This window comes from Falco punctatus (genome assembly GCF_963210335.1).
Source record: "Falco punctatus genome assembly, chromosome: 13".
NCBI classification, from domain to species: Eukaryota; Metazoa; Chordata; class Aves; order Falconiformes; family Falconidae; genus Falco; species Falco punctatus.
Genome location: NC_137593.1, coordinates 2424038 through 2450012, shown reverse-complemented (window position 1 = coordinate 2450012; position 25975 = coordinate 2424038). Strand labels below are relative to the sequence as shown.

Below are 25975 nucleotides of genomic sequence, written 5' to 3'. Positions count from 1 at the left end.
GCAACACTTCTTAAAAGAAATTGGTGACAAAAGTATTTTTTAGAATTAAAACAAAGAAATAGTATGGATTTAGCACTTTGGGGTTCTACTTTAGCAGCGCACTTAAACCACAGGTTTTGTTTCCTTACCTTGTTTTTGCCACTGCTCTCCAGACCTAGAACACAGGGTCAGGTACTTCCAGCTTGCCAGGTCAGTGTAACTTCGACTACTAATAAGCAACACAAACTTACCCAGTTAGGAAACTGCACAATAACTTCTGGACAAGTAGCAAACCTGCTGGAATTCAAAGGCAACAATTCCACCAGCTTCTTTAGGGCCAAGATCTCAGCCAGCGGATCAGAACCTGAAATGGTGGGGTCTTCACGCAAGCCCGAGTGCTGGGTGCAGCACTGCAGATGTTATTAGAGTCGAGGCTCAGGCGGGTTCACAGCGAATTCTTGATGTGAAAAACCCCACGCGGAGCCTGCTCGTAAGAGGTACAGACCAGAGACAAGGAATAGCTCTCTTCCAACTCTGCTGCTAGGATGAGTTCCACTGAGTCAAATACACTGTGACCGCAACCTAAAATTTAATTAACAAGAAATACCCCCATCTCACGCACAAGGAAACAAAACCCAGGGCACCCCAAACCCAGGCCCTTGCTAGCGCATCCGTCCTTCTGCCACCCCCCTGCAGGTTTTCTCCCTGGCGCTGCAGTTCAGCAGGTGCCGCAGCTGTCCCCACACCGTGCTCCCATCGCCTGCGCTAGGTTGGTGGAGAGCCAGCACACACCTGGCAGAACCAATTCGCCAGGACTGGCCTCCACTGAGCATAATATAAAAGCTGTAAATAAAAATAAAATCATAACCACCCCATTTCGTTTCTGCATTCATATTGCTTTTGTAAGACACGTAAATATGCTGTATTTGCTTAAGAAAATCTCCAAATGTCTGAGAACCTGCAGGGCTTTGAAACAAGGTCCAGCCAAGTATTTTCACAAAAACAAAGCTACAAAAGCAAGGGAATCAAGACAGCTTGGCACAAAGCATCATCATACTCCTATACAGCATCACGCCTGTGCTCAGCTAGCATTTGCATGCCCCTGACAAATCTCCTGACGCTGGACTTTTTTTAAGCTTAAAATAAATAATTTCCACCATCTTTCTGGGAAGGCTGAGGAGAAGCCTGGCCATGACAGCTCTGGCTGCGGCTGGTAGCCATCGAGCACAGCCCTGTGCCAAGAATGTAGATGGTTTTGAACTGGAACCTCATTCTCTGGTTACTGCCAAGTCTGCAAAACCACTGTTAAGCTGAGTAGGTCATGAAGAGAGAGCACGCAAAGAAAACACAGCGCGGATCTTCTGGTAGTAATTTAAAAAAAACAATAAATAATGATAATATCTTCTCCTTAATTGTAAACGCCCTTGTTTTGTCTCTCTTCCATGAGTCAGCAAGATCTATTCACTGATTCCCGAGCTAAGCATCAGCAGCAACACACCCTCTTGATTGTAAGACTTTGGGAAAAGGAATCTTTTGTTTGGTTTTCTAACAAGAAAGCAAGCCCATAAAATAAATCCATGTTGTTCATAGTTTTGGGAAGAGTTAACTTCTACTTACATTCCCATCAACTCTTTTCAAACGCCTTGTACCACCAAGAAGCAGGTTTGGTGACCAGCAAACAGCACCAGCGGATGACTCTGCCCAGCTCGCTAGGACTTCGGAGGCGCCGGCACCGTTTCCGAAGGACGCGGAAGGCAAAGTGACATTCACTCTCTGGGCTGGATGCGCTACGTGCCGGTGCTGAAGGACCTGTGCTTGTAGCACGCCTGTGAAAAATGCGCCGTACTGGATGATGACTCATCCCCCCATGCCTGACCAGCAGTCAGTAGTTAGCAGAGTCTACCAAGTTAAACTTTTTAAACTTTGAAAACCAGAGAAACAGTAACTAGCCTAATTATAAAATAATGATGTAGAAAAAATAAAGTAAAAAAATAAATTATTTTAATACAAATGGATTAAGACAAATTTCAAGACAAATTATCATCAGTTTTAACAGGTATGTATTTTGATAACAAGTAGCATTTGCATGTGAACAATTCCATTGTAATCTCCTGGTGTCTTCTAAGAACACCACAAGGAAGGATACTGTAACGAAATTACCAAGCCCCCCTTATCCAGCCAGCCTCGACTGCTTCCATGGCTTGGGGAAAATTAACTTTTTGAGAAGACTGTGAAAAACTATTCAGTGTTCTCAAGAGGAAGAAAACTCAGGTCTTGGCTTTGCCCTTTTTTGCAGGAAGTCGCCCTGTTGCTTCGAGGTATTTGTTAATTATTTCTTCTTGAGTGCTGGGCAAACATGGCTGGTATTTACAGTATTCCATTGTGTATTCACCCTTTCCCTGTAGGGTTGGAAAAAAAATCGTCAAAGTGAGGATGCTGAATACGTAAACCTATTCAGCAGCAGCCCACACCCTAACCTTGAAATAACAAGCAATAATCGTTTACAATGAAGTATATGAACACCGCGTACCGGGGCACGTAGGTATGAGATGCACACCCATACGAACAGTATCTGAACGTTGTTTCTTTGACACAAGACTGTAAGATTGCCCGTGGCTGCCACCTCATCAGTGTGACAGTTCTACTTAAAAACTGGAAATGATCACAGTATTAATAACAACCCATTCAAGTGCTCACAGAATACTGGCACCTGTGCATCACGAGATGCAGAACAGCAAATTGTATGTAACACACAAAACTCACCCAATTAAAATGCATTCAATAAGCATGTACGTACAGGCATATATATTATTAAAGGACATCTTCGTAACGTGAGCACTGCTGTCAAAAATTCTGTCTGCTTGCAGACATTTGTAACTGAAGGAGCATACCTAAACTTTTCCTGCCTGTGAATTTAACACTTTTACTGATACCCACCGCCTTCTATTACTTATGACCCTGAATCTCCTCCCTCCTCAAAGTATGAAAGAATCTTTTGGCCAGAAATGGCACGGTTAATGATACCCATGTTCATTAAAAAGCAGCTGAAGTAACAGTAAAGACTCCAAGGTTATTTTCCTATTCTGCATTTGTTTTGATTTCTATTGCTTTTACTGCTGCACACACTAATATGATGACGATGATGCAAATTAGCACACTTTATTTACAGAAATAAATATGTTGTAGCAAAAAGCACCGAGAGTACTTACCTCTGTGCAAGACCTCAGCTCAGTGGCATATCCAAACATATCATTCAGTGGCACCTAAAATCCAAGCATACTGGTCTTGTAAAAACAAGGTATTTTTCCATCAGCTTTGGGTTATCACCCAGTTAATTACGATATAAAGGGGCAGTAAAATCCAGTGCTCTTTGTAAGCAGTACTGACCTAATTATCTATTTTTGTAAAGTACCTCTTACTCGAACTAATTTATATTCACAATGTGTTTTCAGCAAGAAACCCCCAAAATCTCACATGCATCAGGTACTGGAATAACCCAAATTCAGAAATCTGTGTCACCCAGCAAGAGATCATAATGTCTGAAATATCTCAAGACTGCAACTCTAACGAAGCCGAAGTGACAAAGTGTGTAGTTTGTCCTTGGCTAAGGCTTTGCTGAGATGATTTACCCTACCACCACCTAACACGAGAACATGTAGGTTTTTAGAAGGCGCATAAAAGAAGGAACACTGAAGACAAGTCATTTGCATTTACCTGCAATTACTACAGTTAATGCAGCTAACAGCTGAAGGAAGATCTTCCCCTGCGCTCCGTGCACCTGTACTGCTGTGCAGGTTTGTTTCACTCGGAGGCAGAACAGTTTGCCCAGCTCAAAAAATCTGAGTTCTGCTCCCTTCTCTGCCACCGTATGATTTTAGGTTAGTAAGCCAGATTTCTAATAGGCTTACCAATACTGCAGCACAATACACTGCCACGAGTTGAAAATTAGTGTAATGCTTGTCCACTGAAAAACTAATGTGATGTTTATCCACTGAAAAACCTGGCTACAATTACACATATTACACATATTAGTCAAGAAGCACAACAGTAACAGAGTCAAAGGGCAATGCAAGAAGAAGTCAGGAACCAGTGAATGCCACAAACCTCAGCATAGAGAGTAAAGTAACCCTCGGTGCCGTCCTGTCCTGTGATTACTCCGTGACGGCGATTAATTCCAGCTATCACCACTCCTTGGAATTCAGTGGGTGCCACCACCTCCACTGCCATAACGGGTTCAAGTATACGCACAGTGGCGTTTTCCATAGCTGGAGGAAAAAATACAAACAAAAAAACCCCAAACAAACAAACATCAAAGAACAGGCCTGCTGTAATTCACGATACCCCTATGCATAGCAAAGAAGCATTTGATGGTTAATGCCAAATGTTTCTTGCATCACTGGGGGAAAACAACAATTGACATGTGGAATTCCAGCTCCCCTGCCTTTTATTCCCAAGCCTGTAATGCTGGGAGGCACACAGTTTCATAAAATGTTCTCTCCGTGCCTGTGTAAGGATGAAGCTGTTGGTTTTTCTGTACTATATTCCAGGCAAAAAGGCTTTCCTTCATACAATTAAAGGAATTGTTGTGCTTCCCCAAGCATTTCTATAAACTCTTGCATTTATTCTGCTCTACACAACTGGCCAAACTTTGAATGTATGTACGGATACGCCAGGATAACAAATGAACCTATGGAGATGAGGCTGTTAAATTCAGCTCCAACAATAAGGAAGGCAGCAGGACTACACATTCAAATTACTTGCTTTATACCTTGCTTTAGGGCTCCTTCTCCTGCTCTGATGAAAGCAATTTCATTAGAGTCCACCATATGATGTGCACCATCATCCAGGACAAACCGGACTCCAGATATCCTGTGCCCCGACACTGGTCCTTTTTCACATGCTCCTCGGAATCCCTGTCAAATAACATCTCAAAGTTAGCAATCTGTAGACCAAAATGAAGCTTAAAAAAAAGCAGCATTAAAAACAGCCTATAAAAGACATTGCACTTAAAACCCAAAACAACAATAACAAAAAAATTAACCCCAAAACCATTCACAATTTTTAACAGCAATCCCTAATCTACCCAATGGGCCTTCTTGCTTGATGAGATGATGGGAGAAGGTAACAGCAGGGAAAATGTTTCATTCCAAAGCCTTTGAAAACTGTGTACTATCATTCTGTGGCACCTCAGTCTGATACTGTTATTTTTATCAAAAACAGAAACCTTGTAACAAGCTCAGCACAAGAAATGTACCCAGGATTTTGCTTTGTTAAGGGACTGTATGATCAAAAACCAAAAGAACGCTCTGTGGAAAGAACTACTCTAACCACCTGACCAAAGAACAAGATTCTTTTAAGACTGCATGCCGCTTCTAGGATTTGGCAAAAATCTCTAGGTATTGCATCATGGAATAATGAAGTAATTGTTTTAGGTTGATCCATTATTACAGGAATTCAAAGATCAAGGTAGCTATTAATTAAAGTAGTACGTAGTAACTTAGTTACAGAGAGACAGACACAGAGGAAGCCCACAGATGAGATGACAAAGAAGGAAGAGTTGGTAATTCACACAGGAAATCTAACTTAATTACAGTTTCCTACATAACTGGCCTCAGAAAAGTCACAAAAATGTTACGTATCTCAGGGTTAGAGATGAGAATTCTGCGGCCACAATCAAAAGCAGAAGAGGGCCATTAAAAAGCAGATTCAACAGGAGGCTTGTTTGGAAGAAAGGAAAACCGACTTTCTGCACTGCTATGGAAACGGAGCAAGCAGACACCACCAAAGAAAACAAACAGCAGCTTCTAAATTAAGTGGAAAACCTAGGAATGTAAGATATGAAGGAAAGCCACGCAAAGTTCTGCTTCCACTGAAGTAATGGGAAAAGCCTCTGTGCCTGGGGCAAGACAATCCCAGTAAATGTGGACAGTATAGCAGGGAAACAAGAAGAATCAGCATTTTTTTATATTATACACACAAACAAAAGGCTTTGTACCTTTTCAATTGCAGGCACAAACTGTTTTGGAATATTTGTGCCAACAGTTCTGTCTTCAAATTCTAATTTTGTGTAGTCCTCTGGCTCCAGGGGCTCAAGCACACCTATAACTTTGCCGTATTGGCCTGCTCCTCCAGTCTGCTTCTTGTGCGTGTATTCAAACCTAAAACCAAACAAACGCCCCCAGAACATCAGTTTGTGTTACCTGTTACACAAACCATGCTCTAATCACGGTTTTCTAAGGACAAAGTTCCCATTCTGCATTTTTCTTGGCTACGTGTAAAACCAGCCACATGCCGTGACAGCTGAGGACATGTGATGCCCAAAGAGGGCGCGCGGCGGTTCTTCATCTTGCAAGCGGGAAGCAAGGAGTTAAACCTCTCAAAACACTGCAAAACCACAGCTGCTTCCGTGTGCAGCAAGGCACGCCAATAAAGCCAACAAAGCCTGCTCACTCCCCCAGTAACGCCGTTTTTCTGCTGCTCCTGCACATACCTACTGTTCCACCCACAAAGTGCTCCGCTGTGAAGCGCAGGCACGGAGCAAGGGGATAACGCCTGAAGACAAACTGTGAAACACTTTTTGAGCGAACCCGGAGGGGTGCGAGGTCCCTCCGAGCCAAGAGCCCCCATCCCACGCGGCGGGGGCAGCCAGGCTCTGCCCGGGCGTGGGAGCTGGCGGGGCGCCCCGCTCCGCCCCGCTGCTTCCTGCGGGACAAGGAAGCGGGACCGGCGCCATGGAGCTGCCGCGGGGACCGGCCGCCACCGAGCTGCCACCGAGCCACTACTCGGCCACCCGGGCAGCAGCGCTGGCCGCCTGCTACATCTGCCACCGGCTGGGGAGCCCCGGGCACGGGCTGGCGCCGAGGACCGTCCGTCGCGCCCACAGGCAGGTGAGGGCTGCAGGGACGGGGCTGCCGGCCGGCCGCATCCCCGACGGGCAGCGCCTTCGCCTCTCACAGGGCCACAGCCGTGGGCAGCCTCAAGCGGGCAACGGAGCGTCCCACACATGGGTTTCTCACCTTCCCTCTTTGCTGCGACAGGTCGTCTCACGGCTGAAAAACCGGCTCTGTCCACCCATGCAGTTCCCTCTGCCATGCCGCGGCGGCAAGGTGTGCCAGGGGCACGCGGTCCTGGTGAGGGCCGTGGGCAGTCACCCTCAGGTGGGGGGGTAACGGCGGGGCAGCCCTCGCCGCTGCGTGCTTCGTGGTCTCGCCAGCCGCGACAGCACCGCCGCAGGAGCTGCGCCCTGCCCGTGGCATTTAACCAAGGGTCGGTCCCTACCGAACCGCCCACGCAAACTCAGGAGGATGTTCTTGTCACAGCTACCCACACAGACTGACCTGTTCTGGATTTTCTGGTAAATCTGCTAGAAGAGGGGTTACAGCAAAACTAAGCTGCTTGCTGCAGTCATTCGTGTAGATATCCAAAGTATCTGGGACATGATACAATCCATAACAAAGGGCTAAATGGACTTAAGACAAGGAACCCAGTTAAGACGCTTCCCTCAGGATTTAACCAAGCAGCACACTACCAGACAGAATTGTATGGGAAGCCCCAAATCAGCAATTAAATATTTTAAAATGTTCTAAAAAAAAATTAAAAATACAAGATTAAAAATGGACGAGGAGGTACTAATCAGATGCTACACCAGGTGCACATCAAATGAGCTATCTTAACACAGCAGGAAGAAATAAGAAAGAGTACCCTAGCTCTGTACGGGCCCTGCAGAGCGTGACACTGCTGCAGCATCTCACAAGAACTAGAATCTTTTCTACAGTGCAAAGTAATTCAATGTTTTACAAAATAAGTCTTCATGTTTTCCTTATTTAGGACATCGATGGTGTTGGGCATAAGTACTATCTGGAATTGGTGTTAGAAGACATCACTGACAATGTGAGTTCAGATTTATTTAATTCACACATTCTGTGGGCACATAATTCTGTGGGCATAAGTTGGCGCTGGTGATGTGTAATAAAAAGCCATCACTTTATGCTGCTGATCCTAGCTGAGGCCAGTGTACACACCAGTTAATAATACTTGGTATTGTTTCAGATTTTTCTATACTGCAACTCAGAGAAAAAAAAAAAAAAAAAAAAAAAAGCTTAATCTTACCAAAAGGGAACCCCCATTTCTTACACCATAAAAGCCCTGAACACCTGGTACTGACCACGATGACACAGGAAAATGCATGAGGGATGACAAGGACATTTCAGTGTCATTCAATTCAATTTCAAGTGGAATTTATTTCAACCTATTACTCCACCTGAATACCACAAATGACATTCAGCACCACAGACATTGCCCTTTCTGTCACTGTAGAAAGATAACTGTCCTTATAGTATACTCACAGAAATACTTTGAATTTAACCTTGTCTTAAATAATCACAAATCTCTATGGGCCAGACCCAGAGAAAAATGCAACTACATTAAAAAAAAAATTAGAAGTGCAAATTACCAATATCATACATGTGTTTAATTGAATATTAATATGCATAATTTACTCTGTAATAGGACAGGACTGTCAACTGCACTGCTGAGGTTCTTTATCATCTGGGCAACAAAAACATTGCACCGGATGTGCAATTCACAACTGAGGGAGAACTTCAGAACACAGATGAAGCAGATAACATATTCTACAACCGAATCAAGAGCCTGGAAAAAGAGCTTGTGGCAGAAAACATACCAGGTACAAAGAAAGGGTTTGGGCAAGAAGGAAGTTTTTGAAACAGTGTCCTCCATGGCCAGAAGCAAACCTGAGCTCAACTGGTGGTGGCCCACAATCCATATGGCAGCCCTTCCTATAGAAACCAGGACCATGGGGGATCAGGCCATTAGACCTGCTCTGACACATGCCGCTTTGCTTTCCTGACTCCAGGCGGTGTGTCAATCACAAGACTCCTAAACTTATTATTTCTGAAATCCAGAACCGATACATGATTTGCACGTGACTGTTCCAGAAAACCACCTGCTACTGTCACCTCTTCCTTAACCAGCATCCTGCTCACTGTTTGTGGCTCAGACACCCCAACTGTAGCACTAGGGTCTGCTCCTAATTTAGAGCAACCCCTGCCTTGAAGACCTTATAGAACACGTGTTAGGAGAAAGCAGTGGAAGGAAAACACAGTGCTGATGTAGCAGCTCCTCCAAGATTATATGGAAGATCTGTGACACAGCAAAGAATGCAAATGAGTGACTTTAGCACTGAACCCTACTATTAGCTGGTAAGGTTTTGCAACTCCATATTGTTTAATGTGCATTATTTATTTTGTTTGTCAGACAGCCATGGCAACGTGTCCCCAGAAATGCAGCCCATCCAACTGTTGGCGTGGGTTGCCTCTGGCTTTGTGATATGGCAGAACTCAACCGAAAACACCAAGTTCCAACTTGCCCAAATTAAACACGTGAAGCAAGTGGTAAGTTACCATCAATGCCCTGCAAGAAAATTAGCATTTAAGAGCCTGGCAGTTGTGGCAGGTACTGGAGTATGGCTGAAGCTGAGCTCTCAAGCAAGAAACCTCAGTTGTGTCTGAACTCCCTGGTCTGGTTCGTTCTTAACCCAGTGTCTGGTTTTTGTTCCACCTATCCCTTTCCTCTAGCAAATCATGAATGCTTGAGTGTTTATTCAGATCACTTCTGCTCTTCATAAATTCTGCTTATAGAAGCCATGTCTTCTTAGCAAGAGCAGCATCCCATGCTTATTTAGTTAAGAAAATTGACTCTTCCACTTGGAGGTCATCACACGGATTACAGTTCTGTATTACTTCCCTGCCTTTCATCTGTAGCGTAGGCCCAGCTGACAGAAGTCTTTCATCTGCATAACATGCACTGGAATATCGTCCTTTATCTCTTCATCTACACCATGATCTAGCCATCAGTCACAGTGATACTGCTTGACATCTCTGCAATAGCCATGTCTAGACAAATAGCAATGGGCTGCACCTCAAATTCAATAACACACAAACTACATTGCTTTTGTTTGCAGTATGGCAGTCTCCATCCATTCTCTAGTTCACCTCAAAATGCTAATCAAGAAAGAAAACCCTGATGTAATTCTACCCTCATTATCAGCTTTTTTACTCTGTTCTTCCTAAACTTACTTTTACTAATTTTTAATTACACTGGCGCATGGGGAACTTAAAATTAATTTTTAGTTGAGCTCTTAGACTTGTATTAGCATGATGAGCATCATTTAAATTATGGTAAGAAAACTGAATTCAGGAAGACTTGTCACAAGACAGAAAGGGAACAGAATACTTCAGGACGAAGTATTTTCTATTTCTGCTTAGTTCTGAGTGGTTACAAGCGATGTGTTTATTTTGAGCAGATCTGGGTCTGCCCTAAGCTAAAAAATAAGAATTACTGGCAAATCTCACTACAGTTATTCAAACTGAGTCATCAGCTGCCACTGTCAACAAGCCTTGCTGACTTCTTACCTGGAACAGGCTTAACTGATAAAGCAACTTGCTTTCAGAAAAGTTATTTTCAAAACCAAAAGCTTTGCTCTGATTTAATAGAATTGTATAGATTCTCCCAGTTCTTCTCTGTTCTATTTGCAGAAAATACACTGTAAGTTAAGAATAATTCCTAAAGGGATGATCAACTTGAAATTCAAGGAAATTTGGTATGTAAACTAGGATAAAGAAGCAGGATTTTGTATTTAGAAACCCCAATGTATCAGGAGTCTTCAGAACAGACTGTCACCATTGCTGGAATGTTTTGCCACTCAGAACAGCTGGTTAATTCCCATGGAGCTCTGGGTATGAAGGAAAGGCAGAAACTCATTCCGAGCACACCATTTGTTAACGTTTTGCTCCCTCTGATGGCTATCTTAAAGCAATTCACAGATGCTGCAGGGCTGTGCACAAGCAAGATTTCAAAACCCTCTTTTAGGAACAGATGACTTTCAAGGATAAGGCAAACAGAAGACTATGAAGCTAAACCAGTTGCCATCTCTCTTTAGTACTAATTTTGTTCCTTTTCTTTTCCTTGAAGAACAGATACATAAAGAGTATGTTCCAAAGGCCAGCGTATATTCTGCCCCTTACACAATCACTGATAACCTGTTACCTGCTGTAAGGCCTCTGGAGTGTGTTCCAAGTCTTATCCTATTGATGATTTTATTTAGGATTATTTAGGTGAAATTGACACCTTGTAGAATCAGCTATTCCCTTTTCAGATGAGTTCCTGAAAGTTGAGATGTATCTAGCTCCTTTAAGGGAGGAATTAGCACAGTTTAATTTTCATTCCATCTCTCCAATGCAATTTTGGCGTTCACAGAAATATAAAACGGTATCTTTCTGTTTTGTTATAGTGACTAAGCTCCACCTATTTGTTAACACAAGTTGTCAGTTTCATCTGAAGTATCTCTGAGAACGTTTATGATAACCAAAGAGAATGGATTCACTTCTTTTAAGGCAGGGGGAAGGCCCACATTCAGCCCTTTTCAATCTTGTCTTTCCAGAAAAGAAGTGATGAGTATCTTGAATTTGACTACAAGATTCTACTCCACGAAATGGTATCCCAGGTAAAGTCTGTATTTCTAAAAAGCCTTTTTTTTCTGTTTTAAGACTTCTGTGTCACCTCTAACTGGGACATGCAGATGGTGGGGCCGTCACAGATCTGACGCCTGCAGGTCAGTTAGCAAACAGGGTGAGGTTAGGGCAACAATCACTGTCTGTCTCAGCATTGTCAGCTTCTGCCCCAACGCAGGCAGCAGACAACCTCTCTAACTTGTCAGCAGACAGTGATTTTCAGCTATTTCTGGGCCTCCTTGGGCCTGGCAGAGGTTCCATATACTGGTCATATACAGTTCTCTCCACTCAGGAGATACTATTGCCAGACTGGCCAGGGATAAAGGGAAGATGCAGCTATCAGCATCCTGGCTTGCTTAGCTGCATTCCAGCTGGAGCTGCAGGGTGCTTCTACGTGAGAGGACAGCAGTGGTGGACCACTACATAGAGGCACTGTCTACCCCAGCAGCTCACAGAAGCAAGCAGCAGAAACTTTGGTTCCCAAAACAGTACTTACATTGTGTGCTATTCTCCATCATGATTTTGCAATCTAGGCAAGTGTTTTAATCAGAAAAATGCAGAAAATTTGAAGTAGTTCTTAATTGTGCAACCTCCTGTAATAGATCATTCACTGGTAACAGAGATCTTACCCCCACATCTAGGTCCACTGCTTTCCACTCCGCTGCGCTCTGTTAAGTGGGGGCATCTATAGTGGGTTTAGTTCCTAAATTTTCTATGAAGAAAAGCTTCTGATAAGTAGTAGCTATGTAACTGCAGAACAAAAGCATAGGTTCTTCATTGTGCTATTTGGTGAAGGGCACCGTCCCAAAATATCAATAGCACTAACAGTAAGAGGGTAACCCAACAAAGACGTGCTTGAGCTGCAAAACTTGCCCAAATCAAAGAAATCTGTAATTGCAGCAGCATGGAGCACAACACAGGCTGAAAAAAAGCTTGCAGAACTTCAGATATTCGGACAGGTCATAGGACTGTGTGTTGCAGTGCCTACCCTGCACTGTTACTGGTGCTTCATCAACCTACTTATCATCAGCCCACCTATGGCTGTATTACAGCAGTCAATTCCCCTTCAGTATCGTTCAACAAAAACACCTTCTGACTTTCTACGGTTTTGTTTTCTACCCACAGGAGATCATTCCCTGGCAAATGACAGTTCTCTGGCACCCACAGCATGGTGTTCAAGTAACACAGGACAGCCGTCAGCCAAAACATGCATCGGAATGATGGACCACCTGATACCACAACGGAAGAAGCTCAAATGCTGCAATAAGCATTTGAAGGGAGGGCAGATAAATTGATAAGGGTGGATAGACAATCGACGTATGAAGAAAAAAAGTTCTTCCTCAATTAAACTTCTCCTGTATGATGTGCTTTGATCTGATAATCCAAAAGGCACTTGCTCTGCTATGTAATCAAACTCTGCATCAAAATACATTTAAAAAACCTCTGTTACCAGAAAGAATACTTACGGCACAGGTGCAGAGATGTTCTCCCTAAAGGCAACTTTTGGCTTTCCCATGGTGCAAGGGCAACCATATTCCCTTTCCATTCGCTGCAGGAAAAAGAAACCAGAATGAAATACAGAGTTGTTCCGCTGGAACAATACATTGGAAATTATTTTATTTATAGATCTTTCTGAAATGAGAAACTTAATCGGGGTTAACCAGTTTTTTTGTTTGGGGTTGGAGCTGAGTTTTGGGGTCTTGGTGGTGGGGTGGCTGGTTTTTTAGAATGTTATAATTACTCATTCTGCAGTCAACCTTGTTTAGGGCCTATAGCTTTAGATACAGGAAAAGGGAGCAGCATTAATAATTTTATTCAAGCTTAAGTTTTTCAAGACAAAAGCCATCTTTTCTTCATTCTGTCAACATTTCAGATACATCTATTGCGTTAAGACTAAAATACAGGCATCAACTTGAAAGAAACAAATAAATCACTCTAAGTAACTATTCCTGCCTGCATCATCTCTTGTTATGGGAATGATACATCTAAGAACGCAGAAACAGAGTATTTCTCTCTCCTGTAGGAAATGGCTCACGGTAAAATTAATTACAAGCAAAGGCTGCTGAAGTGTAGTGCTTAATACATTTTTTTTATGGATTTGAACCAAAAAGTAAAAATAATCCAGGCAGAAGTTTCATTTTAAATAGTTTACAAACCCTCAAAACAGAACCGCTGGAGACAAAGAATCTTCAGAAGTTGACTAAGAAGTTAAGCTCTTCCCTAAGCTGCTACTATGGCTCACATTAATGTCACGGTGCCTTCTGCTGGGAAGACCTCAAAATAGTTGTCCCATGATAACCCTGATTTACAGTAAAGCAAGTGGAGTTGTACACCTCCAAACCTTGTAAACCTGACGTGTGCTTAGGCACCCAGTGACAAAACCAGGCGTAAAGGCTGGCATCAGTTAGCCCATCCACAGACAGATTTTGGTCTCAGCCAGGAAGGAAGGAGAATTCTTGGTTGGGAAAACAGTCTAGAAGCAAAGTCCATGGCATCTGTTCTCCAAATTACCTGGGAGTAGATTTCCAGGTGCAGCTCCCCCATTCCGGAAACAATGGTCTCTTTGCTCTCATCGTCAAAATGGATTCTAAAAGTGGGATCTTCCCTTGTAAAGCGGCTCAGGCCTTTTGAAAATTTATCAAAGTCATTCTGAAAAACAATTACAGGCACAAGAAAACATTAAGTCAACATCCAGAAGTCATACAACAAAAAGACCTCAAATTTTCCTATCAACTGCTTAGCACTTCTGTTCTCATGAGGTTATTTTCTGGAACACAGCCATACATTTATAGCTGTATTTATCCCTCCAGTTACTTCAAGTCCACGTTTACCCAGGTCAAAGACATGCATCATCTTTACGGCTAAGTAATACCACCTAATGCAGTCACATGCTGAGTTCCAAATGATATATTCTTAAGTAGTTCAGCGAGAACATTTTAGAACACTGCTCATTTTAGTCTGTGGTTCCATATTTCACTGCTAACCTGCATAAAATTATAAAAGCAGCAAAGGAAAGGTAACTTAGTCAGGAAAAGGCTGATTCATAGGTTCCTACCTTGTTGGAAGGCTTCATAGCTACTGAAACAACAGGATCAGGGATGTGAATCGATTCCTACAATGGCCATAAAGGAGAAGATCATACAATCGAGTGCCACTACGCCGGGTGATGTTAATTTCTCAAATAACAGTCTGGTCACAAGGACTCAGGGTTACAAACAGGGATGACTGTTTTACTTATCTAGCTTGTATTTGATATAACAAACTTTTTTTTATATATATATATATATATGTAACTCTGCTGACAATTACTACAAGGTGGTAACATAATGCATACCGTACTGCCAACCACAGTATATCCAACACTCTTTCCTAGATGCAAAATGATACTTGGATATCACACTAGTTAGAAGACTGCTTCCTATCAGTTTCTGTGTGTGTGTATATATATGTTCAAAAAAGTAAAAATGATGTATTTAAGTACACACACAAATGCACAGCAAAGTACTTTTGGGTAACAGCATCTACTTCTCACAGCCCAGAACAGATTTTTAACACTCACATAATACTTGATGTCAAGTATAGTAAACAGGTGTGTATCTCTTGCACACACCATACTTCTATATATTCAAGCTCCTTGAGGTATAACAAACAAATAATCACAAAAAATATTTGCGGTTGCATATACATAAAAAAATATTTACACTGAACAAATGATTACAAACTTATACAACGAAATCCCGGTGAATTCCAATGGACGAGGCCTATAGATGAAAAGGTGTACTCACCATGGAAATGTCAGTATTAGTTTTATCAGTGAACGTATCCCCGCTTGCACAATCAATTCCAAAGAGTGCACATATGTCTCCGGCGTAAACTTCATCTACATCCTTAAGAAAGAAAAGTTTACTATTTATGTAACACTGAAAGATCTATTACAAACTACACCTGGCTTGAAGAAGACATAAATACTGTGTTTAAAAGCTTGGAGTTCAGCTCCTTTGAAAATTTCAGCCTTGATAAAATGCTCTGTAAATCTTCTCTTTATTCAAAGCACAGAAAGGAAACCTCAGCTTGGGTGCTAATTTATTCTAGTTTAAGAATGTGAAGCAAGCAACATGCTTCAGGCAGCCCTGACCCAACTATAGAGTTCAGGAATCTTAAATGGGAAAGGGTTTGCAGCAGTTCGAGTCAGTTTTTAGTTTAAGAATTGTATTCAATAATCACATGGAGGAAAACTTTTTTTGTGTATTTTGCCAATCCAATTTCCCTCTCCAAGAAGTATGGACTATGGGGGTAATCCCACAACTGGCTTTCTTTAGCTATCACCTCAAAGACGTTTTATAATGCTTCTTGGGCAAAGACTTCCACTTCAGTGGAAATAATACACCAGAGATCATTCCAGTTTCTTGTAGAGCTCTACTAAGCACTACAGGCAAGTATGAATTAACAACAAAAGCAGCAATCTGACATATCACATCGTTCAGAGATAGTTGAAAAGTGAGAAGCTTACAGTAAGAGTGGCTCAAAAGGCAACCTGTGTGGATGGCATCTCTCACACTCACCTCCATGTTGTCTGAATGCATACGGACAAGTCTTTGTACACGCACTTTCTTCCCAGTCCTAGTGTTATATATATAATCAGATTTCATCAGCATCCCCTGATAAACTCGAATATAGGTTAATTGCCCAAAACGGCCCGCCTGGAATCAAGATTCGTTAAAAAATCAGATACAATCATGCTGGGAGTCAAGACCACTACTATTCAAAGCATAATCTGCAGTGACTGACTAAATGTTTCTGTTTCGAATTTACATGGTGGTCATGTAAATGAAAATTTTTTTTAATATAGCCTCAGCTTTCCCTTGGCTCTGGAATGGAACTTGGCATCTCCTGGCAATTTTCCTTATTTCACCAATTCGACCACTCCTAAACCTTCTCCACAGGCATACATTAACTAGCAATTTGGCCAGCCACTTCCCAAGTGAAATCTGAACTGCTGCTCTCTAGGTAGCTGACATCTTGTTTGGTTAAAACTGTGCATTTTTTTTTCCTCTCTGACTCTCTTGTATGCCGCTGTTTTCAACTTCAAACAAAACCAGGATTTTTGTCCGAAAGTATTTGAAGTAAGACCACAAAACCCCCCAAAGTTCAGGTTTTAACTAAGTAAATAATGAAGTATTTGAGGCACATAAAACCATTTTAAAGCTTCCAAATTGGCAGCATTTCATACATCTGTGAATTTTATGGTTGAAACCAGTTTTTTAAAAGAAATTAAATTTAAATTAAATTTAAACATCAACTGATTTTAAAATTTGTTCTACCTAAGTTCTGGTAGTACCATCTGTTTGGACTTGCTTTGTTTTCTACTCAAATCATAAATAATAAATCTGGACAGATGCATTAGAAAGGAAAACAGTAACGGCTTACCTCCAGTTTAAAAGCAAGGCCTACAAAAGGTTGGGAATTGTCTCGAGCAGAGTTCAATAGGAACTTGGTTTTGTCCTCAGAATCCCTTAAAAACAGGGATGGAGAGGGAGTTTATATTATGAAGCAAACACGGCAGCATCCTCTAAACAGGAGCCCAACCTCAGAAAGTCCCAAGGGCCTTCAGTTTCACAGGTTTATAACAGCAACTTAAAGATGCTCAGATACGTAGCTCCTGTGTGCTCAGAAAGTATCTCAGAGAAACCGCAGCCAATCCCAAAAAGGTCAAAACTATGACAAACATCATTAGTCCTTCATATCATCCAACTGTGTTGCCATGAAAGCAATTACATACACTCAGACAAAACTCATGAGTTTTAGAGTGAAGAAAAAGACACTGCAGCAACTCCTCTGACAACGCTCATAAGCCACATGAGAAGTTTTGGTCTATCGTGGCAAGCAGGCATTAGGACAGCAAGAAGCACAGCAGCAGTGAGGTGTCAAAGCGTCAGGTAGCCACTGGGAGAAAAAGCCATAAACTGTATTTATCAGCATCATTTCTGTTTAGCTACGATTATAGAGCCTGAACAATTCAAGTACATCAGGAAGACCTGACAGCCACCCCTAAGCCATGGCTGGAATGTTAAGGGCTACTTACGGGCCCTAATGCTGGGTTTCATGCTTCTTAATTGTGAAGGCACATCTACTTTAACAAATACATCCAATGACTAAAATGTTGTTTATGTATTTCAGATGTGCTCTCTCCTTTACTGTAGGCATGGTTTTAAGGGTTGCCATTAATTTCTAAAGAACTATCTCACCAGATAACAGTTTTTCAAATTTAACATTTAATGTGTGTTAAAAATGCTGGTGTAAACAGTAACCCTCAAGTAACATGTGTGCTTCTTAGTTTTGGAAGTTTGTGAAAAATTATGATGTCATTATTTAATACAAATGGTAAATGATTGTGTATTCTGTTAGTAACGTTTTCTGCTACATATTACAAATATACCTACTCCTGGTTAAGGATAGCGTAGTTCTCCACCTCAGAAGGATTGGGGAGGTATTCCAGGACGGCATCCAGCAATGGCTGTACTCCTTTGTTCTTTAAAGCACTTCCCAGAAGTACTGGGGTAAAGGACTTCTTCAGCGTTGCTCTTCTGATAGCAAGCTGAAAAATACCAGGGCATTACTCTCCTCCTGCAACAACTGCAGAGCCTTGATGCAGTACCAACCAAGCAGCGGTCTAGGTTCTCACTCTCCCTGCTGGTCATCTCCACTCGTGGAATGAGGTTCCCACAGAGTCTCCAGTACGACGCCCTACACAAGAGCTTCCCATAAAATTTGCTCACCAGAATTCCAGAGAAGTGTGAGATATTTTCCTTCTCCCCCTATCTTAAATCCAACTTAAAAATGAAAATGTCCAAGATAAACATAATGAGACTCCCAAAATACACAGAAAAAGGTATCAGCTCTCTGCTGATAGAGTCAGGATTCTTCATTTCTGTTTCAGATGTCTCATTCCCCCTATGTAGTTACGTCGGGAAACAATACCTGTTTAAATTTGTGAAAGTAAGATGAGATGCTTCAGTATCTTTAAACTACGGAAAACTTCTGAAAGGGAAGTTAGGTAGGGAAGGGATATTTGGGTAAGTGCCATCCTCCATGAATCATCATTTTTTGATGAAACATGTTTTTAAAAGCACAACAGGAGAACCTATTCACATTCATTGACAGACCTGCTGAAGTTGCACTGTCTTGGGAATCTTTCCAGGATGTCCCAGCAAACTGAGCAGGATAAACTCACAACTTTGTGCCTTTCACCCAAGCATCACACGATGCTGCAAAGACAACTGGGCACCAACAGCTTCCCTAACAGTGATCTTAGCCATCTTCCGTAAAGGTGGATGGAAGTTACCTGCCCCCCTCCCACCATGCAATTAATTACCGAAGCCAAGATTGCCACCTCAGTCCCACCTCTCCCTGCCACTAGAGGATGCCATCTCCCTATGCTTACTGAGGCCATCACTCCAATCAAAAGCAACTCCTGTCTTCTTTGATAAGCTAAAAGAAATGAATTCTCCTTGATAGAGCCAGATAGCTAACCACATCATTTACTCTGAGAGTTATTTAGAGTACCCAGAGACAGACGGTTAAGCTATCTTTCTAATTAACAGAGCTATCTTTTAATTAACAGAGAGAACAGTGGTTCCTTAAATTTGTTGATGTAATGACTTCACAAAAATGATGCAAGGGAAAAATCCTACATCAACAATTCTGCTCATCTAGCCCGTGTCTGTTCTCATATAGCAGAGCACTGGAAATACGGCTGTGCTGATGCCCAGCATTTTTATTTGGCCACATGTTTTCAAACGAAGCAACATGCCTGCAATTCATCCTCATCAACAATTACCTTGGGGGAAAAGTAATTTTATTTTCACTTAAAATTCACTGTAACTGAGTGCCCCACTGAGTACCGGGGGCACATCCGTTCCACGATGTGTAGCATTATGGAGAGCAGCAGATTAGGTGATGTTTAAGCAGCTGATCTTCAGCAAACATCATATGCTACAATTGTGGCATCCAGGAGTGATACTTAGCATCATTTCCACAAAAAGATATTTTCAGTGGAAACTTGGCTGCTGGCCAATGAAACAAAATCCATCTTCAGGGACATATTAGTACAAATTAACCTGCATCTGCAATACTATAGCCATTAGAGCTGTAATTAATTGGCTTTCAGAAGTGGGAAGAAGAGGCATGCTGAGTAGACAAATTTATCTTGGTAACAGATTTCCCTCTCAGCAGGAACTATCAAAAATAGCTTCCTGCTAAAAATCTCTCACCTCTTACAGCAATACAATGTATTCACACAGGCACCACTCCCTCTGTCAGGTGAAGGACAGATCCTGCCAGGTCTCTAAAACTGCTATAACATTTCTGTCTTACCAGAGCAAGAAGGGCTGCTTTGCAACAGGAATATCTCAGGCTTCATCAAATAATGTTTAAGTACTGAAATAACTAAATGCCTGGTTGCCAGTAAGATACACACGAGCTGGTGCTTTCAAACAAAAAATCTCGTGCTTTTGTCTCAAGCCAAGCTGGGATACACAGATTCTTGTGCATTCTTCCCCAAGACATTAAATCACCAGTAAATCACCTGCACAGCTGAGCCAATGTAAAAAACAAACAAACAAACACCTCCAAACCCAAGGTTTGCAGCAAAGTCAGAAGCAATCAAAATTTACGGGTCAGGAAGATTCAAATAAATAAACCTTAAAGGGACTTGCAACACCCATCGGCTTTGAGAGTCTGCCAGTCCTCTACATCCCGACAGCGGGCAACTTCAGGAAAGCAAGCAGTGCAGAGCCTAACAGGGCAAGGGCTACTGCAGAGGCAACCAGGTGCTGCTAACGAGCCAAATCCTTCGAACAGGACTTAAACATCAAAGCTATGTTTAAAGCAGCAACCTCAGTGACCATGTCTCACTAACTCAGCTGGCCTAGCCGGCTCCACTCAGAGGAACAGCTCCTGCTTGTAACATTTATGTCTCAGCCTGTCTTCTCCAGCTGCCAACTGAAGCACCCAGCTGCCAGCAAAGAAAAGTAAAAGCAGGCAGCAACTGTCGTGTCAGGCAGGCTCCAGGCCCCAGGGAGACTCAATGCACCACCACCGCTCAAAGACAAGCTGTTCTAGCTCCAACAGCAGCTCTCTTAGAAAATACAAGGCTTCTCCCACTGCAACACACTCTTCAGGCGTCAGTTTTGTATTTAACCTCAATAAGCAACTGATCTCCTGTACCAGAATCAATTTTTGACTAATTACTAACTATTAACAGTGGGCACTAGAAGATTACTGCTCAAGGTAACTTCCAACACAGCGAGAGGTGGTGGCAAACAGTGAGAAGCATCACACAAATCCTTACACGCGGCATGCATTAAGGACAAAACCCAGCCACGCCGAGATCAGGCTTGCCAGCCACAGAGCCCTCAGGACGGTTCCCTTCACGGTCACCTGCCATGACACAAAGCCCGGCAGACTGCTGTATGTCAACAGCCACATGTCGTCTTGAGTTATACACCTACCCCGTGGGGCTGTGCAGTAAATGCAAACCAGCTTAGAGCTTCTTCTCTAAGGGTACGTGTCCTCAGATCGCCTTTACGCTCACGGCACAGCAGGCGCAGGTCCACGTGCAGGACAGGCTCCCTTATGCTCCCACAGGAGGGCCAAGCTTCTGCACCTGTCCTGACTAAAGCTAATACCACAGTAACTCAAGAGGCACCATTAGTCAACTACGACCCTCAAAGAAGGGATTGCCACCCCACGTAACAACCTGCCGTAGTACGCTCAGCTTGCCAAGCCTGACACGGAACGCTCTAAAACAAGGAATTACAGAACCACAGAAGGGTTTGGGCTGGAATGGACCTTAAAGTTCATCTAGTTCCAACCCCCCTGCCACGGGCACAGAACACACGTGTCTGCTGTCCAGCCAGACAAGCAGATCTCATTCTGGAGTAAACAGTGGCAGGATATCCGTACTGACAGAACAACTGCAGCTGATCTTTCCAGGCCTCCCTAGCACCTTGTATCATGTGGACATGCACTTGAAGAAACGGTGACATCAAACTGCCACGAAAAGAAGTAATTTACAGTCTATGGCCATCTGATGTTGGGAAAATGGAGTTATTCATTCCTTCTGTGAGCATCCCTTTCTGTTGGCATGTTTGCCATTTGATATCTGAAGTACTCAATAAAACTAATGATACATCATTTTCCCCCCTATTTCAAGAAATGCAACTCTTGAAAATGGTATTTTGACCTAGATTCATTTCCTCTGGACTCTCCAAGTCAACTCATTCCAGTTCCCTTCTAGTGTTCTGCTCTTTTCACCTCAGATGGATGTGATCAATGCAAATACAAAACAAGGCAGGGTTTCCTAGGCACAGAGAGGACCTACAGCATCTCAACAACTGACTTGCTGTGGAACGTGAAGCAAGTCACAACCATCAAGCTGTAACACAGCAAGGCAACAAAATGACAGAAATGACTAGATGTACCTTTGAGCCATTTGCTGGCCTCTACAAGGGCACACGCAAGCTCAAACTTTCCAATGCAAATAAAAAAAACAAATTTGGAATTGGGCCTCAACAGGGAGTGAAGTGGGAGTGCACCCGCAGCCAGTGACACTCATACCAGAGAACTCAAGCAAACAAAATTTCTTCAAGACATCAAGAAATTTTTATTGGGCCTTGAAGGAGAGGGACACGAAAGAGCAAGATAACCGTGCTACAGGAAGAAGAACTGCAATGAAGTTACCTTTAACTCAGTAGCTGTAGGAATCTGTTCTTCCAAAAACAGCTCCCCCAGTTGATCATCCGAGTTAGCAACACATTCGATCAACTCCCGACGTCTCTCTGAAGCCTCAGCTCTAAACTCAGCTGGAATTTCATCATAACGAAGAGTCTGGCTACACATACATAAATAACATGACCACCCTAGGTTGAATACCACATGAATCAACGTTTCAATCACTGATCATGGTGATGACCAGCCTAATCAAGAAAAATTCACCGTTGACACAGATACGGAAAAAAAAATCACGTTAAGGATATCAACACGTTATCTCTGATGCTTTAGCAGGAGAGGGTTTCTTCCCACTCACGGCAGGAGTTTGCACAGATGCAGGATAACCTGTTCAACAGCCTTACCCATATCGTATCTTCATCCCAGTACGCTCAAACCAAACGTACACTATCAGATCCCGTTATGAAGCAAGTCTCCTCTTTCTCAGAGTGGCAAGTGTGGCTACCGCCCCTTCACACTACTGCAGTTGGCAAACAATTCATGCTGTGGCTACCCACCGCTAAACCTGACCCTGCAGAATCATTTCGTTGTCATTTGGGAGAGCTGAAGGGCAACACCTCAGCCCTAGCACAAGCCACATCCCTAACCTTCCGAACAGCAAGCTTTTTCATCTCTGAAGAGAAACAACAGGTAGTACCTCATACCAAGATTATCTGCAGCAAAGAAATATGCAAGTTTCAAAACTTACCCAAATGCACCATCAAAATATATAGCCTTTTCTTCAATAAGATCTATAACTCCTTTGAAGTTTCCCTCCAGCCCAATTGGAATCTGAACAAAAGCTGCATTGTGGTTTAACTTGGATCTGAAAAAGTGAACAAATATAAATTAGTTCAAGAAAAGACTCATTTCTATATGTGTGCTCCAGATGGTCTTTGAACAACATCCCACCCCTACAAAATCACCACCTTTTGTTCTTTGGACAGTGCCAAAAATCTACCAATACTGATGAAAAACACCCTGCTGCATTTTAACCTGATGTGACTGCCAGCCCTCTATATCCCAACAGATACAGTGAGCAACTTCATGGGAAAGAAGGCAGTGCAAACTGGTTTCAGATTAATTACTTGATTATGGGAGTTGCTTCTCCCTTAACATGTATTAACGCATGTATCTCACAGATCAAATTACACACAAGAAAGAGCAAGGAGGATTGCTGGTATCCAAACCAGAAACTGCCCAACCCTATGTCATTTCCCTGCTGTAAGCTACAGCAGCTTTGCTACCAGGATCCACAAAAAATTAAAAGGATGTTTCCAAAGTGGCCCCAAATATAGTTCCATCAGCCAACTAAGTATCAACCCCCCAGCTCAGTCACTGCAAGCCTGGGTTGACACTAACGCTTGGGGGTTTTGAGAAAATGGAAACTTGTTATAGGTCAGGTTCAGATTTAACCTCATGTCAGGTATTATCCTCCAACCTGCAACTACAGACCCTACAGAAGAACCCCTTTCAATATTCTTAGTCTTAACCTCCTACGTGCATATTTCAGAATTATTTCACAAATAACTTTAAACGACAAATACCTCAATTGCTGTACTGCTCTGACTGGACTAGAGCCCTGTCTGTCCAGTTTATTGATGAATGTTAAAAATGGCACACCATAACGTTTCATTTGCCTGTTCACAGTTATTGTTTGGCACTGAACTCCTCCAACAGCACAGAGAACCAGAATAGCTCCATCAAGAACTCTCAAAGATCTCTCCACTTCAATTGTGAAGTCCACGTGTCCTGAGTAACAAAAAAAACCACCATTATTCATCATGACACAAGGTAATGTGACACTGTTTTCTCATACATGCAGAAAAGAGCAACCGCCAACAGAATCGGTCTCCAGCTGTACAGAGTCACATTAGCTCAGCTTGAGCAACTAATGAACACGAAGATGGCACCATGTCCTTTGCGTACACGAAGGAACAGGAATCTTAATGCATTCAGAACCAGTTACCTGGTGTGTCTATGATGTTGATGTTGGTGTCTTTCCATATGGTGTATGTTGCTGCAGACTGAATTGTGATTCCACGCTGTCTCTCTAGCTCCATTGAATCCATGACAGCTCCAACTCCATCCTTACCTTTCACCTTAGGAAGAAAGAAAGAAAAAAAAAGAAAAAATACTTAGCCTAAGGGAGTTTACTAAGAATTTTGCATGTGCAGGAGGGATGCTTTATATACTGAGCATCACCTTTCATGCAGTGAAGAAAAACAGACATGGCAGAATCGCTTGTAATTCTTGAACTACAAACAAGTGTGATTTATTTTTTACAGTTTCATCTGCAACTATAATGTATTTTGCTCTCCTGAGAATCATTCCTGGAAAAGGTTATCAGAAATCTGTGGGAAATTGTGCCTCACCGTGAATTTAACAAGATAACGTACCTGAAGCTAAAAGTGACATCCCTGTGTTCTGTTTCTCAGAGTCATCTTTACACATCTTCCATCGTATGTTTACCACGGAGATGGTAAGGGCGTAGTAAGTCTTGAAATAAGATTTGAAGTGTTCTGAAAGTGGGAGAACGCTGCAGCAAAGGAGGGGCTGCTTTCTATTCCCCTGCTCTCCACTTATTTTTAAACAGGTATCAGGGAAACTAGTGTATTTTTAGGATTCCTTCTCCAGCTTGGCCAAAAGAGCCTCACTGGGCCCACCGAGGGCAACTCCCTCACCCCATGCACTACCATGTGGACAATCAAGTCCCAGCAGCGCCGCAGTGGCACCCAGCACGCCCAGCCCTCTGGAAAACCAACCTCGTGCATTTGCGCTATCCTGCCCGTATAGAAGAGGATTCGCTCCGTTAATGTCGTCTTCCCCGAGTCAATGTGGGCCGAGATGCCAATGTTGCGGATCCTCTCATTGGGAAAGGCTTCCGAAGAGCAGCAGCGCAGGCCCTGGAAGGCAAGGGAAGGCTGGTTTTAGCTGGGAGCGGCTCACACGCAGCTCACGGTGCTGCCAAACCTCCAGCCGAGCTGCTTTGCTGTGGCTCCCAGTCACTGCGCCAAACTGGTCATTTAAGGCACAATGGCCTTTCCATGCTCCCACAGGGTCACCTCAAAGCTCTGCCCCGTCCCCCGGGGAAACCGGGCAGCCCCTCCACGCCGAGTCCCACGTTCCCATCCCGCTGCACATTCCCGGTTTTGCCCGGTTTGCCTCCCGTTCACCTCAGCCAGCCGCTGCACGTTTCCCTGCAGCTGACGCGGTGCCTTCGGCCAGGTCGGCATTTCCCCGCCACCGTGCCCTCCCCCCCGGCCTCACCGCCCGGCCTCGCCCCCGCCCGCCGCCTGGGCAGCGGGGAGGCCGGCACCGCCACCGCCCGGGCCGCCTCAGCCGCTCCGGTAAGGGGAGGTCGGCACCGCCGCCTCGGTCACGGGGGGGGCCGCCATCCCGCGCCGGGGCTGCCTGCGGCCAGCTCCCCCAACGGCCGCGGCCGGCCCCCCCGGGCCCCCTCCGTCGGGCGGCCGCCCCCCTCCAGGCGAGGGCGCGGGCGGTACCTGGTGTCGCCGTCCTCGCTGCAGCCACCCGGCCCACAGGCCGCCCCGCAGCGCCCGCTGCATGGCCGCCTCCCTCCGCCCGCGCCGCTTCCGGGGCGCCGCGCATGCGGGCCGGGCCGCACCGCCCCGGGGCAGCGGGCGGGGCCGGGGGCGCGCTGGGCCCAGCCCCGGGGGCACCTCGGCTGGCCCCGGCCC

General features: G+C 43.7%; 2 protein-coding genes across 2 annotated transcripts; one reads left to right on the top strand and one right to left on the bottom strand.

Annotated features, from left to right (window-relative positions):
* Window positions 1-1965: 1965 nt before the first annotated feature.
* Window positions 1966-25910, bottom strand: GFM1 (G elongation factor mitochondrial 1). The gene is made up of 18 exons (XM_080410203.1): window positions 25781-25910; window positions 25040-25180; window positions 24244-24376; window positions 23822-24026; window positions 22984-23100; window positions 22248-22398; window positions 17948-18102; window positions 16935-17019; window positions 16070-16207; window positions 15293-15394; window positions 14563-14619; window positions 14019-14156; window positions 12974-13056; window positions 5975-6137; window positions 4748-4892; window positions 4084-4244; window positions 3189-3242; window positions 1966-2378 (listed from the first exon to the last, which is right to left on the bottom strand). Exons 1-18 carry the CDS (start codon window positions 25841-25843, stop codon window positions 2247-2249), a joined length of 2223 nt encoding a protein of 740 aa, XP_080266329.1. The 5' UTR covers window positions 25844-25910; the 3' UTR covers window positions 1966-2246.
* LXN (latexin) lies at window positions 6144-12967 on the top strand. The gene is made up of 6 exons (XM_080410313.1): window positions 6144-6866; window positions 7807-7869; window positions 8488-8662; window positions 9253-9389; window positions 11438-11500; window positions 12633-12967. Exons 1-6 carry the CDS (start codon window positions 6711-6713, stop codon window positions 12726-12728), a joined length of 690 nt encoding a protein of 229 aa, XP_080266439.1. The 5' UTR covers window positions 6144-6710; the 3' UTR covers window positions 12729-12967.
* Window positions 25911-25975: the final 65 nt, after the last annotated feature.

Excerpts from the sequence above, each read along its gene's own strand:
- LXN (XM_080410313.1), top strand. The coding sequence starts at position 6,711 with ATGGAGCTGCCGCGGGGACCGGCCGCCACCGAGCTGCCACCGAGCCAC. Across the intron at positions 7,870-8,487 it reads TAGAAGACATCACTGACAAT|GACAGGACTGTCAACTGCAC; the intron begins GTGAGTTCAGAT and ends ACTCTGTAATAG. Across the intron at positions 9,390-11,437 it reads TTAAACACGTGAAGCAAGTG|AAAAGAAGTGATGAGTATCT; the intron begins GTAAGTTACCAT and ends TTGTCTTTCCAG.
- GFM1 (XM_080410203.1), bottom strand. The coding sequence starts at position 25,843 with ATGCAGCGGGCGCTGCGGGGCGGCCTGTGGGCCGGGTGGCTGCAGCGA. Across the intron at positions 23,101-23,821 it reads AGAGCAGTACAGCAATTGAG|ATCCAAGTTAAACCACAATG; the intron begins GTATTTGTCGTT and ends TCACTTTTTCAG. Across the intron at positions 14,157-14,562 it reads CTATGAAGCCTTCCAACAAG|AATGACTTTGATAAATTTTC; the intron begins GTAGGAACCTAT and ends ATTGTTTTTCAG.